This window comes from Trachurus japonicus, chromosome 3 (genome assembly GCF_045865225.1).
Source record: "Trachurus japonicus isolate A0001 chromosome 3, Traja_1.0".
NCBI classification, from domain to species: domain Eukaryota; kingdom Metazoa; phylum Chordata; class Actinopteri; order Carangiformes; family Carangidae; genus Trachurus; species Trachurus japonicus.
Genome location: NC_140909.1, coordinates 7,434,875 through 7,452,473, shown reverse-complemented (window position 1 = coordinate 7,452,473; position 17,599 = coordinate 7,434,875). Strand labels below are relative to the sequence as shown.

General features: G+C 39.9%; 1 protein-coding gene across 1 annotated transcript in view; it reads left to right on the top strand.

The window, feature by feature from the left end:
* The window catches only part of LOC146989500 (ephrin type-A receptor 6-like), a 55,515-nt gene that overhangs the window by 28,098 nt on the left and 9,818 nt on the right, over positions 1–17,599 (top strand). The window contains exons 7-9 of the mRNA XM_085806139.1: positions 4,866–5,021; positions 6,403–6,753; positions 16,821–16,945. Coding sequence (XP_085662265.1) covers positions 4,866–5,021; positions 6,403–6,753; positions 16,821–16,945 — 632 coding nt within the window. The remainder of the gene's footprint in view (positions 1–4,865; positions 5,022–6,402; positions 6,754–16,820; positions 16,946–17,599) is intronic.

Genomic DNA, 17,599 nt, shown 5'->3' with positions numbered 1-17,599 from the left:
TGCCAAGCATATATTTCAGCTTCCTGCTCAGTATGAATTTATGCTGATTTTCTTTGACGTATATTGAATCACTTTAGGTTTTTGACTATTAGAAGATTAAAAGAAGACGTCTGACCACATTTCCTTAATGATAATAGACATTTTCACCATTTTCCATCCATTCATTAAAGGGATAGTTCACCCTAGAATGATATTTCGCTCATTATCTACTCACCCTCATGTTGACTAAGGGCTGGAAGAATTTTCAGAGTCCACCGTCCCTTCTCTGAGTTACAGGGGGTCTCGGCATAGCAGTGCATTTCAATGCAACGGTTGCAAAGGGACACCAGAGCTCTTCGTAAAAAAACACACACAAAAAAACATCCAAATACCTCCATGATGCTCGTATGTAATGTCCGTCTTGTGCTGAAGCCCCAAATTGCGTAATTGTCCCGAAAAAAATTAAATAAGTCTATATTTTAAGCTTGTTTGTAGCGGAAGCTTCTCGGGGACTCTTCTTCTATTGAATCCGTCCAAATCTTGCGTGATTTGCGCCGGCGTCAGTGCGGTTACTGCGAATCACGCGAGATTTGGACGGACCAGGAAGAGGAAAATTCTTCCAGCCCTTAGTCAACATGAGGGTGAGTAGATAATGAGCGAAATATCATTCTAGGGTGAACTATCCCTTTAAAGGTGTTAGCTACAAGTTTAATTCCTCCCAGCCAGTAGCCTAAGTGTTGCACTCACACTCGCCCGCTCTCGCTCCAACCTTCAATTGTACTGGTTGCCATGTATGCCTATAGTAGCTTATAACGCTAACCGTATTTAACGAGCGGCAGCTCCGGTGTTGACAGCGGAGCTGCAAACACATGTGAATCATTTCACACTAACTGACCTGCAGACAAACCGTAAACGTGACAGTACCGGCTGACCATTAGTTAGCATTAGCATTAGCACGATGCCGTTTCCTCCATAGAGCTATCACAATCTGGCTCCCCTGAGCTCCGCCTCACGTGACATCAACGTACTAATGCTGTTGGCGCAGAGATCATACTGACGTTGCCAACGTAACAAGATGTAAATATTTATATATTTTGGACGTGTCAAAATTTATAAAACAATTATTTATATAGGCTATAAAAAAAATCTGTAAAATTAATCATTTTATTCTGCACCCCTCTAGACTTTCTGTGGATGTAGCCTATTATTTTTGAAAAATTAATCGTTATGATGAAAAACTTAGCTATAACCTTTAACTATACCACTTCTCCTTGTAGGGTCACAGAAAGCTGGAGCCAATGGGCAGGGTACACCATGGACAGATGGCCAACTTATCAGAGGGCTGACATATAGGCAAACACACTCACGCTCACCTACAGTATATTGGCACTTTACAGTCGGCAGTTAACCTTATGTTCACGTCTTTGGACTGTGGGAGGAAGCCAGAAAACCCACGTCCACACAGAAAGTCCCCTGGCCCAGGACTCAACCTCAGGCCAAACTACAAATTCATTAATTAACAAAATAACCAGTGGAATAATTGATACTGAACTGATAACTCTTCCATTTAAACTGTAAAGCTGTGAAACATACTGTGTCTGTATGTCTGCCGTTTGTTTCATATTGCCCAGAGTGAGAATATATATTTTGTGCCAATATTGTTACTTTCATGAATAAGAATGCCTTCCATGACAAAACCCCAACAACTGATAGTGAACAAATTGGATCTCATTATCTGTCTGTGTGCGCATGTTTGTGTGTGGATAGTCTCAAAAGTTTTTTTTTTTTCTTTTTGATGGAAATAGTGGTATGAGTATTGTAATTGCTTTTTTGGTGGTGATCTTCCCGGCTCATAACGGAGAGCTAGGGAGCAGCTGGAAATTCAAATGAATGCGTGTTTGTTGCCTTTGGCAGTAGCTCAGCAAAGGAGTAATATCCAAGTGAATGAGGTGCCTCAAAAAATTGGAAGCTGGGTGACAAATTACTCTTCTCATTAGGAGCTAACCAGCGACGTGATTTTAGAGATGCTTCCTGACTGTGTATTTATCTTTCGTCTCATCGAATCCATTTTACATATCTTTATAGATAACTATGTCCACCTGTTTATGCAGATTGTTTTTTTTTAGTCTTCTACTCTTTCCTTCATGCATATTTGATTTTCTCTCCACCTCGCGTGTCACCTCTCGTTCAAGTTGCCATTCTCTTTTTCAATTAGAAATTACAACTCTGCATTTCACACAATACAATGCTATTGAAAATGGAAACAAAGAGAATAAATAGCAATCGAGAAAGCTCATTTTAACTGAAAAATGGCGTTCAAGAATGTCATATTGGTTTTCACAGTTACAATGACTAATGTTAGCATTGCTAGCACTGGCGGCCTTGTTTCCTGACAGGGTAAATCTACATACCTGTGTTGAATGTGGTCACATATTGCTCCAGTTGAGTGGTTTTCTGCCATTTTTTTCTGACACAGCCTACATACAACTTTTTCTAGATCAAAGTGCTGCCAAACTTGCTGGATATGTCGTCTGTCCCACTTTCTGTCTTGCTTGTTTACAAGCGTTGCAGACTGTGTAACATCTCAGACGCGACAGATAACCAATGTTGAATATTAATGAAATATCAATAATTAGTTAAACCGACCAGTATCTCTGACAGAGCCCATCGATGATAGGTTTTAGAGTTTAATTATGTAGTAAACTGACTGCACTTTTGCCTTTTTATCTAAAAAACTGGTATTTTCCTGAAATGTCTTGTGAAATATCTCCTCACACTCATACATTCACGCTGTTGATTATCAACACTGAAACAATTAGAAACAACAATCCAGCAGAGGTAAAGAGGTAAAGACGAGAGATAGTATGAGTCGGTCTGCATCACAGTCTACAGGGACTTAGTGTATCAACAACTTATTTAATCAGAATATCCATTACTGCACGAATATACACACCAGGAGCAGTTTAATTCAATTTGCTAATTTCAGCAGGATAATCCACTCAGTAACAATAATCCTTTACAAGGAGTCCTGAGTGCAGCGCTGGATATTGGTAGCAGCTGGACATCATTCATGTGGCACATTATGAAACTTCCCACTGTTTAATACCTAATCCAAATAGATTGATTAACGTAACGTTTCTCAGTGGAGGCAATAATGTATCAGACAACAAAAGACTTGTAATGTGGTCTACTGATGATGTGAGGGATAAAAACTGTGCCTCATTATTGCATCTTTGTGGTTCCTTCTTACAGTATAGGAACTGTAAGGAAAATATTGAAATGCTAAAATTAAAATCCTTTCTGCCATGAAGTCTTGATTAAATTTCCCAGTGTATTACTTTTTTCCCTTATCATTGCATTGTATGCCTTATAGCCAGCATATTTATTTGCTAATTTTCAAAATCATTACACCACCCACACTATATATTCTCATATAAATTACCCTGCAATAAAGTTATCCTGGGATTTCCAGAATATTAAATAACCGCACTATTAGTGCTTTATTTTTTTCTCTGCTGAGAAGGAGAAGGGGGCAATCTGCAGTGGTTTTGCCATCATCTGATAAGCGTTAAGGGAAAGAGCGAATGAGAGGAAAGCAGGAGGAAAGATAGGAAAAGGAAAAAATATTGGGAGAAAGATGAAAAAATCAAGAAAAGTTGAAATTTGTGGCGGTGCTGAACAGTCAGAGAAGGCTGGAGTGATAAGGACAGGAGAGTTGGTTGAATTGAAGGAGGGAAAAACAGAAATGGGAAGGTAAAATGGGAGAGAACTGGAGGAAGTAATGAGGTAGGAAAGTGAATCGGGTAAAAGGATAAAATACTGAAGAATACTTAGGTTGGCAGAATGGACCATTTAAGTGGATGGAGGTTTTATACTGAAAGTAGGGTATAGCTTAACTGCATTTCACAATTCATTATTTCTTTGTAAATATCTCATTTTGTACCTGCCTAACAAAAATACAAACTCTCCCCTGCTTGTAATGATGTTTCTTTTGTACATTTTGCTTGCTTCTGTCTTTTTGTTGTCCCTCGCTGTTTAGGCTATATGTTTATTGTAGCCTATTTATATTTTCCTTTCTTTTCAAGCACTTTGTGACTTTAATGCTCTTGAAAAGTGCAATATAAATAAGGGAATTTTAAAGTGGGGACCAGATTACCTTTCAACAAATATTAAGAGATAAGAATTTATTTTTATTGTACTTTTTATACTCTCTAAACTCCTAAAACCCATAGCTGTAGTATTCTTATTTCAGCAGCATGTCACTGAAGTGATTTCAGTCATTATAAAGTTATCCAGTTACATAATTCTGGTGCTGTGCAACTGAAAACACTTGAGAGGAAAATATCTTGATATTTTACTGCAGTAGGTGGATATGTTTTTTGCTGACATTTATGAAGCTTTAATAATCATTGTTTGTTATCATCATGACAAGTTCAAAATTTAAACCTGTCACATCCTATTTTAACATGTTAAAATATCTAATTTACTGTTAACCTCAGGTAGTTTAGGACGCCAACAATGCTAAGTCAAGCTAGCCTAAGCCCTCGTTGATGTGAGACCTGTTTATAATGAGTCTATTTAAAACATATTTGTGTATGTTTGAGCTTCACCACTCTTTATTCTAAAAAGGTGCATTACAGGTGCACACCATTTATTAGACTGAACAATGAGCAGGCCCATAAGCATGTGGCTTAGGGAGCTAATAAGCGGGCGACAGTGATCCATAGCTCCTTGGGAAATAAGGTCAGACCACAGGTGAGGAGAGGAGCAGCTGGAGCTCTGAATTAAATGCTGATGGAAATGTTTGTTGATGGAAATGCCGTTGCATGAGGAACATTAACCTTGTGTGCAACTCCCCGCTTTCCTCTGCCTCTCTGTGTCTCCAGCCTGTCGGCCCGGCTTCTTCAAGGCATATGCCGGGAACACGAAATGCTCCAAGTGTCCACCACACAGCTCCAGCCATGACCAGGCCGCCACTATCTGCCACTGCGATAAAGGCTTCTACAGAGCTATCAAAGACCCGTCCACCATGGCATGCACAAGTAAGTATATTTATATTTTTAGTCTCCTTTTTTTTTCTTGTGTTATTTGTTTATCTCAACTGTGAGAAAAAAGTCATCGCTTGTGATGTTCCCTATCCATGGATATAAAATATTTTGACATGGAGCTGTGTCCATGAAACTGACAAGCTGCACGCTGGAATAAAACACTCGGGGCACTCTGAAAGCTCACCACCCACACACCTACACACACATATTCAAAGACACACACTCACACAACTTTTTAGCTCTGATTACTTTGTACAGTTGTGAAAACTGGAAAAAAAAAAAAAAAAAAAAAAACCTGAACCGCCACAGTTTTATCCAAGAAACTGACACAAGCTGTTGGAATGAAATACTGCAAGATGCATTGAAAGCCAAACCACCCACACGCCTACTGTACAAATGGAGAACACATATTGCAGATTCTGAATTATGTTCACTGCTAAAAAGGCCAATTAATGTCATTTGCCCGAGCTCGCTTTATCCTCAAGGTCAGATGAGTGGTGGGATCTGAGCTGCTGTTTTTGCATGTAACTGTTACACTCACTCGTGATGCTTTCTAATAACCAGACAATTTTCCAAATGAGCATTTGCTGCTCATTTCATCATTTTTGGTAAACTGTTGGAGGCCCACATCAAAATTTAAAACCATGTGTCTTGTGCACTTTTTTTGCCAGTCACATAATAATCAAGCCCTTGTGTTGATCCCCATTTGAACAAACATATTTGAAAAAGGATGGCATAAGGATTAAGAAATAGTTGTACAGGACTGTGAATATTATTTTGTTCTTAAAGGAGAATACCAGCCATTTTTGACCCCTAAATCGTTTTCCTGATGGTCACCCAGTATTGGGGGGAGCAAAAAAGTGACTAAAATTGATGCAGGCAAACCGGAGTTACACCATAGCTACGATTTAGGGGTAAAAAAAAATGGCTGGAATTCTCCTTTAATGCACTTTGAGGTGTGACTAGGTTTAGGTATGTTCATTTTAATTCATAAGGGAATCAAGTTATTGCTAATACTGGGCGATATTTTGTTTTTTATGCACCTTTACGTGTGTCTGGGTTCAAATATGACCAGAATGTTTATTTTTTGATTTCAAAAGTAGAGTTAAGTATAGCTTCTACTCTTTTCAGTTGATTATTTTATTGTTTTATTAACATTTTTTTGTGCCTGTGTCAAATATGACCAAACTTTAAAGGGAAACAATGAATAAACATTAGTTTATTGTGCACCTGTGTTAGTGTGCTGCTCATCAGCTGCTGAAATGTCTTAGTTTGGAAATCTGGCCTATTGTAAATGAACGGCCCTGTTATAAAGTGATCAGTGGATTATCAATGAGTCATCTCTCTTCCTCTCTCTCTTTCTACTCCTCCTCAGGGCCTCCATCCGCTCCCAGGAACCTGGTCTCACTGATCAATGACACGGCGCTCTTCTTGCAGTGGATGCCTCCAAGCGACACGGGAGGCAGGAAGGACATCACCTACAACATCCTGTGCCAGCGTTGTGGCGCCAGTGAGGGCGACGGCGGCGTGACCCAGTGTGAGCCGTGCGGGCCAGACCTGCGGTTCATCCCGCGGCCGCTCGCTCTGACCGGTACCTCGGTGGCAATACTAGATTTTGCGATGCACACCAACTACACTTTCCATGTGGAGGCGGTGAACGGTGTGACCGGGCTGGGTGTGGCCACACGCTCGCTGGCGAATATCACCGTCAACACGTACCAAGCTGGTGAGTCGCAGAGCTCTTGTTCACTTCACTTCAACTTTTCAATTGTGTTAGTTTTAGTGTTTTTTAAAAGAACCTCCCACGGACTAACTGAGGGTTTCTTGGATAAGACTTATGAATAACTGATCTCCTGGGTATTGTAGCAGATGGATGATATTAATTGATTGGTCCATTAAAAAAATGAGCAGCATGTTATTCCCCATCTATGGACATAATCTGTGGTTAGATTTATTGTCCCTGGTGTCATCCATAGCTTTCTGAGGGATGATTTGTTGCGATCGCACCACCAAACTCCTGGCTAATCCATAAATAGGCAAAGAGAAGGTCTATGTGTGATGCCCCTACTTCAGTCAATGCTTAATTATGCAGAACTTGTTGTTATCAAGGAGGACATCAGCTGTAGAGGTCAGGAAAAAGTTTTTTTGTACCAGGCTGGACATTTATTCCTGCTGTAAACTTGAGCATTTTATTTATGAAAGTCTATGAGCCAGCCATCTGTGTGTGCATCTAAGTGCAGTTTTTAGTTTGTGGTGTTGACCAAAACTTTCAGCCTCAGATTTGTGCTTGTATCTACTGACAATATTTTCCAAAAATATTCAGAAGTTTTGTTAGTTATTGTTGTTGTTGTAGCCACGAATTACATCATAATTACATAAATCAATTTCAAAACATTTTTGCTGAAACAGTGCACAGTAAGTTGTGACACGTTCATCATTTAAATTCTGCTGGCATGAGCGAATGGCCATCTGGAATGGTGGGAATTTTCCCAGCTGACCATTCTGTCCATGTGATGGCAGAGAGCCAAGCAAAACTGATAAAAAAAATGTTTGTAAACTTTAAAATAAAAAAATAAAAAATTCTTGATGTTTACACACACAGAAGTTTTGGTCACTGACCAGAAACACCCGTCTCATCTAAACTGTCTAACTTCAGTGAAAACAACAAACTAGGATGAGAAACCATGCGGACCAGCTGTCTGTATCTCTGTAGTTTCTGTTCTGTGTAGCTTTCAGGACACTGCTGGTGTGTATGTACATGTGAGGGACAAGTTTTAGACAAATGGTAATAACAACGTGCCTGTCCTCTGTATTTGATAAACAAGACTTAGAGATAAATGACATAATCTTGATGCACAGTGGCTGTTCAGCTCTGAAGTGACTGTAGTTGTTCCAAAACAAAAAAGTCATATTTTAGTTGATAGGACATCTGCAGTTGATGTATTCTACTTGTTCTCTGTTTGTTGGACTGATTGTTGAGGGTTAACGTGCAGCTCGGCATATTTGGCTCTAAAATATTCATTAAGATTAATTTTACATGCTTATTCCTGGCATATGCACACGCAGTACTTTCACAATACCTGACAGATAGATCGGGAGCCCTGTATTTGTGTTCCAGCTTGTGAGCAGATGAAGATAACTATGCAACAGTAACTGACAGGGATTTATTTATTCTGCAGCTGGATTTGCTCTCCTCCTTTCTGAACACCCCATCTCTCCTTTCACAGTCTCTGCCTCTCCATCCAGCTTAATGTGTCAGTGGGTGAAGCATATTTCTGACCCTCGAATATCTGACAGAGCCACTGTGACCCGAGCCTAGTCCTAATTAGCAGAGCCCAGCTGACCTGGGGTCAACCGCTGTGAACAGTCCTCCAGGCAGCATTGTCTCCGCTTCTGCATTAGGAAAAATAAGAGATCTAAAGTTCAGGGACTGAAACCTGACCCTTATATTTTAAGGGGCAGAAATGTTGATGGAATAATTGATGGGGAAGGTTGAGATGAAGGAAAGGAAAGAGAGCAGATTAATAAATTATGCCGTGATGTATGTGCACATTTTCTCCCCTTTCAGCATGCGCAGCAAGTCAGTAGTGAGATGAAATTCAGATGAGAACAAGACTGACGCTAGTTAGTCATCATGGCTCAGATGTAACAGACAAAAACAGAGAGAATTGTGGGTATATCTGTGCTCAATCATCTTTATGTGCAATGATAGGCTGCCATAATTGTATCAGCACTAAAACTGTCACTGTGCAACACAGAACATGTACAGTATAGCTCCACCAGAAACAGATCTGAAACGTTACGGTGAGATTAAAAGATTTGGGGAGCGTAAACAATGTATATACATATCATACAACACAAACACATTTCATGTTTTTCACTTTTTTCAGGTTTGGAGACAACACCACGTTGTCTGAAAGCCAAGCTGTGGGCTTACAGATGGCCTGTTTGTCTGACTACTTGTACAACAGATGGCAGAAACAAAGTCTCTTAAAGACGCCTGGTCTGAAATTCCCAAGTCTCCCTCTTCATGGTCTAGACTTGAAGCGGTGAACAAGCCAATTGATGAATAGAAGATTATCAGTCTGTTTAGCTGTGAGCTAGACTCAGATTTTAAAAAAAAAACAAGCACAAAAGAGGAAGGTAGACTCCAGCAGTTAGATAATAGACGAGAATGAAGCAGCACTAACGGTCGAGTTGATGGTTTAAGCGGCAATAAGCAACCAAAAACTGAGTGGGGATAAAACTGTCAAATATTCAGACTGCGCAAATGCTCTGGCTGTGTTTGTAAATGACAGACTTTGAAGAGTAATTCATAAATATTACAATTTTCATATTGATTTATCATAGTTCTCTACCAACCGTTGTGCAGTTATTGGCTTCCCATAACCATTTAGTTTTAGTTGCGTCTCAGCTTCACTGAGTCTTTCAGGCAACACAGAGCTCACGGTTGGTGAGTGAGTGCTCTCAATTATCATAACACCAACATAATGGTCTTGAATCATTCAAGAGTGATAATAACTTCAGCAGTCATTTATTGGGGCTCATTGTCTCCCTGCAGACGGCGGAATATTGTATTAAAGTTGTGATTTTGCTAAATGAAATGTTGCGCTGATAGGCTGTCATTACGCCACGGAAAGCAGATGTCAGGTGTACACGTGTCACCCGTCTCTCTGGCGAAAAAAAGACAGCGAGACTGATGGGAGGAAGCTGGAATGCAAACTAATCTCTGCAGAGAAGGAGAAACAGCCTGTGGGGATGTTTCCCTAAGGATGTTTAGAGTGGATTAACTTGTCAAACTGACTCTCCTCTGTAGACTCACACTGTATGCACACGCAGCTAGGCATGCATGCAAACAAGCAGGCAAACAAATCCATACACACATGACATTTACACACTTATTTGCTTCACCCATGTACCACCTACAGCAGCTCTACATATGGTCCTGTGTAGTCATTTCCCAGCTCTGCGTTGTGCTCTCTGTTGTTTTTCTCTCTCCCACACACGTACTGTATGTGTTTTTGCTTCTCTGTCTTCTCCAAGAGATAACACCTTTCTTTGATCAAGCTTCAGAATTGTGTCTAGAAACCTATATATGTATAACTACATCCATCAGAGAGAGTATATAAGAACACATACTTCTGTTTGCACTTTGATGATTGTGATCCTTTGCCGTTATGTAACTGTGCTGCACATTTTATATGAGAGATGGTATGAAAAGAAAGGCACTGTTCTGTAAGTTTGCTATTCATGCTCTTTATCTGCAGTTTTCCAAGGCTCATAATCTCCACTCTTTTAAAACTTGAAATGTTTGGATATACTGTATGAGCCCACAGGTACTAATTGACAGCATCAGGCATAACTCTCAAAAAGGTAAATGAACAAGAAACATATGTGGTGTTTGATATATATATATATGTATATATATTCAAGCGCAGAGAGGAAAAATCTTCCAGGAAGCTTCTTAATGAAAAGGAAAAATCAATTTAAAAACTTCAAAGCTCTATATCTCTGTTAAATGCAAAACATTCCTCAAGCACTTGAAAAACTTACTTTACATTCAAATACGGTTGAATATTCATTCAGGCTGAGGGAAACGCTCATTGTAGATCTGAGTGTGGATGGACTCGCTGCCAATTAACACAGATGCTGTGAGGTGATTCATGTAATGTCAGTGATGGAATAATAGCCAACCAAAAGCAGAATTAGCAATTAACAGGTTTTTTTATTTTGATTTATTTAATTTTTTGTGAGAATGAAAGAGGAAGATTTATTTTCTGTTGGCATGCTATCTGTTTATCAAATGCATATTAATGCCTCATTATGTTTTTGATTATGCTGAACCTATTCATCAGATTACTAATAATTTCTCTTCCCCCGTCGCCCGCGTGCTTGTCTAAAATTGATAAGTTGTAATGCTCATTTAAGCAAGATGCATGATCGCCGTGTCTGTGAGCAGAATGAGGGTTTTCACGATCAGTCAGTTTTGTCATTGTGAGATCTCAGCAGATACCAGAGAACATGTTTGATCAATCTGATTGCCAGTGTGAGTGTGTGTGTGTGTGCGTGCACTCCTCCACACATGCAGGTTAAGGTCAGCGGGCGTCCTAACACCTTTTCAAGGCAGCGATGCAAAGCAGTAGCAAGAGAGCAGGATGAACAGTGAACTGCACTCTGCTCCACATACACAGTCGTTATTGCTCAGCAGAGCGTTGCTCACTGAAGATTCCTCCCACTAAGTTCACTGCGGTGCTCGGTGAAGAGGCACAGGGAAATCAGTGTAAATTTGTGTAGGGTCTTTGCCACACTGAGGGAAAAAAAAGAAGTGCTACTACAGTACAACAAGAGAAGAGATGTAACCATAAAGATAGAAAAGAGAATGTGTTCTGTAGCAGAAGTGGAATATGTTTCTATTGGGCACTAAAGTGTTGTTGTTTTTTTGGCAGGTGGGGCAGATTAGTTTTTTTTAGTCTGGAACCTGGAGGAACATAAATGAATTGAATTACATATCTAATCCAATCAAATCATTCATAAAATGTGAGATTTAATGATGTGTTAATCATTTAGCTGATTATCATGGTTCAATCCATTTTCATCCCACTTCACTGCTCTACTGCTAGGGTGAAATTTCTTATTCTAGCCTTTATTATCGAATAATTGACTTGATTTGATTGATTATTGTTTTCAGTGGAACTTTATCCTCTGATTTACTGCAATGTTTATTAAAAAAATGTTTTCCAATCGTCAACTCAACAGTGCAGTTAAACCAATTTTAAATCATTCATCTGTCCACATGTATTGCCTTTGAAATTCAGCGGGATTACCATATAGTGTTATACACATACAATACACCAAGTTCACCATCATGATGCCATTATGGGATGGCTTAATGTACACCCCCATACAGTATCTTCCTGATCTGACATGCTGTCGGCCCTGAGGCATCTGTGGCTGCCCATGACAAGTATCCTCATATACATGCACCATGCAGTGCACTCGGAGGGTTTGGTGTTTTGAAGGTGTGTGAACTGCTGCTCCTCTTTGTGTTGTTCGATCGGTTGCATTAAAACATCTAATCACAAAACACTAACAACCAAACTCACGGCAGGTTCTCACATGCTAAATGTGTCCATGTGTGAGCATTTCCCTGTGTTTGGCCGTGTCCTGATTCAAGAGGTTTTCTCTCTTTTCCTCCCTTTCCTCCAGTGGATTCTCTCCTGTTTTCATCTCCCTTGCTGTGGGAATAAGGCTGACTTCTATTTATACACTCAGATGCTGGGGAGATGCAACCTCATGGGATTTCTTTACAGCTCTCCCTGTTCACTCCCTCCCTCGCTCCTTTTCCCCCTCTGTCCTTTCTTTATCTGTTAAAGTTGAGGGTTAACCTATTTTTACATGTTGCCAATAAAACCAACGACAGCTTATAGATTCTCAATTATCTTTAGCTGTGTGGATTGTGATTAAACTGTAATGACTATAATTGTTCTCTTTGAGCCATTCATCCATGGCAGCAGGTATCTAAATAGCACATTGATTTATCCCGAGGCTGAAATAGCTTCTTGCATAAGAGTTTTTAGGGAGTTTCCTCACCTAGAGAGAGAAAGTTTAAAGCTTCACTTGGTTCAGACTGAGATGGAAGTACAGACACACACACACACACACACATGGGTGCTTGGCGATAGATACATAACATTAAAAAACTGTATGGGAGACAGAAATCCCCTCCAGTAATGTGATTCTCACAGACATTCTCATACTCTTAAGTGGGTTATGCATATTCATCTGCCTGGTTGCGTTGATGCCAACTGCAAAATATCATCATTGCCCATTTGGACATGACATTTATGGTCACCGTAGTTTCTCAAATATATTTTCACACATTCAGTTAAATGACAAGAACACACAGTTACAATTTTACTTTGGTTACTCATTTTAATTTTGAAAAATTAATTAATGATTTTGAGGATGAACCATTAACACACATGTGCTCATGGTCCAGCTGTTCAAGATGCGTCTTGACTTAGACTCTAAACAGGTCTGCTGGTCTTTCACATGCATGTTGAAGCTTCTCCTTCAGAGCAGTCGATATTTGCATCAGGTTGTTTGTGTCTTTTCTTTTTCTTGGATGCACTGTTATTGCAGAGGGCAACTACAGATGTGTCTCTGTGCAAAACAGATGGAATATAGTATTCTAAGTGATCTACAGTCAATCTACAGAAAACTAATTCAAAATTACACTGTTTTTTTTTCTTTTTAGTCTTAGTTTCTTGTTTTGGTGAGTTGAGAACATCTTTGGCTTTGTGCTGTTGCTCTGAAAACAAGTGAGTTAAACCAACACTAAGGAACTTTTCAACCTTCATAAAATATTTTCGTAACTTTTGTGATGATACATCGACTTACAACAAGTTGAATGACACCTCTGTCATGGCCTGAGGGGGTCTGTATCTCTTTCTCTGGCACTAAGCAGCTTTGAGGAGCATGGTAGGAACCCTGCTCTCACTTTACTTTCACTTTCACTTTTGCGAGTCACAACAAGGAGGGAACAGGCAAAACGGCACTTTAGCAATGGATTATGTTTGTGTTTTCACTTTGAAATGATCCACTGGAAACAGAAACTTAGTTTTGATGTCTTCTGTTAATTTTAATGCAGGATAATTACAGGGCTTCACGCTAGTGTTCATGGGAAATGGAGTCTTTCTTCAGGCAAAACACTACCGCTTTGGTCCACAGGCACCGCCAAACTCAACCAAAACTGAAAGTTTTCAAAAGCGGGGGGAGGGGGGGGGGGGATACGAGTGCTCGTGGTGGATACAAAGGTAACTCCAGGTGTTGCGGGGTGCTCTTGAAGTTAAAAATATTTGTAGAGACGAGAAAAGCACAAGGCTTACTTCAGGCACTCACGCGCAGGAGACAAGGTGAAAAAGGCAAAACTGAAAGTTCTTTAGTACTGCTTTAAGACGTGAACTTGAAATTTAGGAAACTGGGACCAATATCTGACCTTTTCTACACCAAAGATGAATTGATTATTGTGTAAAATAATTGCAAGATTTATTGATTGGGAGAGTAGTTGCTGGCTGCAGCCCTGCTGTGCACCTTTAATTTTTCTTCTCTAGGATTACAGTGAACATGTTGCACTGGCAGAGTGATTATGCATCAGTCAGAAAAAAACAATAACTTATCCACAGTTAAATCTGAAATGCTTTCAGCTGCTTATATTTCACCTGCTGAAAGATTTAGAGGAAGTAAATTGTGTTAAGAATCGAGGGCCTTGTAATAATGACTTTGGCAGACATTAAACTGCTCATTATTATGCTAAAATAGTAATTAAGGTGGGGACAGATGACATTTGGTTCATTTAGTTTTGTCAATACATGCATGTATATATATTTGTTGGTGTGTTTGGTGTTTGCCGTTAATAACGGCAGCAGGCAGCCAGACTGAGAGGTCTGAGATATTCCCACAACATCTTTAGGAGCTTGGTGGAGCTCTGACACCAGCTGCTAACTGGATAGAAAGTAAAGGGCACATGTTACCCGGAAGAACATGACATCAGAGTCCAAACTGGGATCCTATTGCATATTTAGGATGTACTTTTATGATTATTAATGCTCTTATGATGATTTTTGTTTTCTTTTGATAACTCTGTAAGATTTTAACTTGATATACTGTACCTTTAATTTCTTGGTTTAGTTATTTACTTTTTTCAGAGTTGTGACGTGTACGAATACAGAGATCAGGTTTTTGTGTCTAAATCTCATTGGACATGACTTTGAGTTTTAGATCCTTGAAGAAATGCATGATCAAGTAGACTGAAGTCGAGACTACTGCATTTTAATGTGACAGTTGGACACTTGAGTGTGCATTTTTGCAGGAGTCAGCATCAAGCCCGTGCATCCTATGTTCACTTTTGTTTTTGTTTTACGACAAGTTGAAATGATGGAGCTGCGGGACCTTGAGTCCTCGTGTTTGGTGCTGAGCTGCTGAAAGAAAATCTTGGCTTCTTGACAAGACAGGAATGTCGCATCTGTTCCCACAGTATGTCCAACTCAATGCAGCGACGCGTCACTTTTCTGAAGTGCCCCCATCCGCTCCGTGCCCTCCTGTGAATAGTAGGTTATCTGCTTATCTGAGCACGAGGACAGTTTAAGACATCAACCTGCTCCTGCATTTGTATTCCAACAATGAGCTCTCGAACAGCACACCGAACAACAGAGGGACTGGATCCATTAGTTTGTCAAATCTGTTCGAGCCCTGGCTTTATGAATAATTGATGGTAAATATTTGAATCTCTGCTAGATGATTTTATGTCTTCTCAGCAACCTTGTTTAAAATATCCCCCCAAATTCAGCAGTAATGGTAAACATGATAAACAGTTGCTGTGGGTGTGGTTTGTTTAACGGACACACTGCAGCTGGACAGTAAGATGATCGTTTCTTATCCTGTCTCTGTCTTTATGTGTCCATCTGCTGCTCTGGTCAGTATAGATGTCTTTTAGGTGATGCTGAAGACTGTTTTGCAGTTATGTGTCTGAACTCAGTTGATCCACTTAAAGGGATAGTTCAACATTTTGGCAAATTAGCTAATTTCCATAATCCCTATAGTCATAGCAGTAGGTTCGTTACCTTTAATTGTTGGTGCAAGCTATTTTTAGAACGGTGGCTTTTAGAACAGAGGCTCATGGAAATTCTTGGTTTCCTTCATCAAACTCATCAAATACACAATCCAACAACTCCAAAACGCTCTCATAGACAAGTTGTGACCTGCACATTCACCACACTATGAGATAATAACAGAACATTATGTAGGAGAATAACAGAGTGCATATCACATCACATCATGTCCCTGGTAGGGCGGCATTAGGATTGTGAAACCCAGGTCATCCAAGATTTGAACTAGGCCACCATGACCTGTACAGGCGCCGAACAAGTTGAGAACAACAACAGGAAACCCAGGAAATATTGGGAAATAGTTAGCTACACCACACACACACACATAGTGATAAGAGCCAAGTTACGTGACCAAAGTACAAGATTGGGTTGCCAATAAAGAGGAATAAAGAGATCCCCATCTGACACCTGTGTCTCGACCGTCTGATTCCTCTTTTGTTCCACCTCTTTCTGCCACAACAGTTACAAGACAGAGTTGTTTTCGAGGTAAATTCATGCAAAACCGCTGATGTGCGTCCCCGATGGTGGCAGTTTTCCGACAAGCAGTCTCTGCATTTACCCCTAAAACAACTCCCATAGCGTGGTGAATGTGCAGGTCACAATTTGCCCACCAAAGCGTTTTGGAGTTGTTGGATTGTGTATTTGATGAGTTTGATGAGGGAAACCAAGAAATCCCATTAGCCTCTGTAGCGTAGCTCTGAGCAGCTCGCAGCTCTGCTCCGCTGTTCTAAAAATAGCTTGCACCGACAATTAAAGGTAACAAACCTACTGCTATGACTATAGGGATTATGGCAATGGGGCAATTTGCCAAATGTTGAACTATCCCTTTAAGTGTGAATGACACTTTTCTTGCTCAGGTTTCTCCTACAAATCAAAAGTCACTTTTACGTTTTAGTCTTTTAACACATCAGTTTTTAACTGAGTCAAATAAGTCGACCATTACAAAAGTATTTTAGAAGTAAGAGACTCACACTAGTGCATCCACAGAAATATCGATGGTGTGGAAAGATGTGTAGTTTTGTTGGTGTTGTTGTTATTGAACTCTCCTCCAAACAAGCCGCTCCTCTGAAAGGTTTATTCCCTCAGTTGCACTCAAATCCCTGCACCTCCTCTGCTGCATCCTCAGGTCCTGCTCTGGTGGGTGTAGTCAGGAAGGACTGGGCCTCTCAAAACAGCATCGCCCTCTCCTGGTCAGAGGTGGAACAGCCTCCTTCAGACATAGTGGATTATGAGATCAAATACTATGAGAAGGTAAAGACCCACGTTTTCATGCCATAAAGGTTAATTCAGTGTTTTTCAACCTTGGGATCGGGACCCCACATGGGGTCGCCTCGAATTGAAAAGGGGTCGCCTGAAATGTCTAGTAATTGATTAAAAAAAAACTAATTATTATTCTTTTTTAAATTGTTATTAAAAACACCACACACAATCTTAAACAACTGTATTCTATACTTTCACTTTCATAAATACAAATTGAGTTCAAATAAAAGGCAGCATATAAAAATATCTGAGCGGGCGCATCTTGATTGATGGTCGCCAGAAATGTATGATGTAAAAATGAGGTCACAAGCCAAAAAAGGTTGGGAACCACTGGGTTAATTGCATAGTAGGCTATTAGCACTGATTTGTAGTACAGTGATTTTAGCACATAAATGCATAGTGAGATCTACATACAGTACATGCACACATTATTAATGCTCATGGGGCAGTTTGCGTTGTTAGTTTACAGAAACCCAAATGTAAATGTACAGCATCCAAAGTAAATGACTATCTCTGCTTTGTTCACCATCTGCTCTGGTAGTTAATAGGATAAATGATGTGTTTTGTACAAACGGTGCAGTGATAACAGGTTTATGCAAAAAAAAAAAAAAACCCTCAAAAAACAGTTTTTGCCTGAACTTTTGT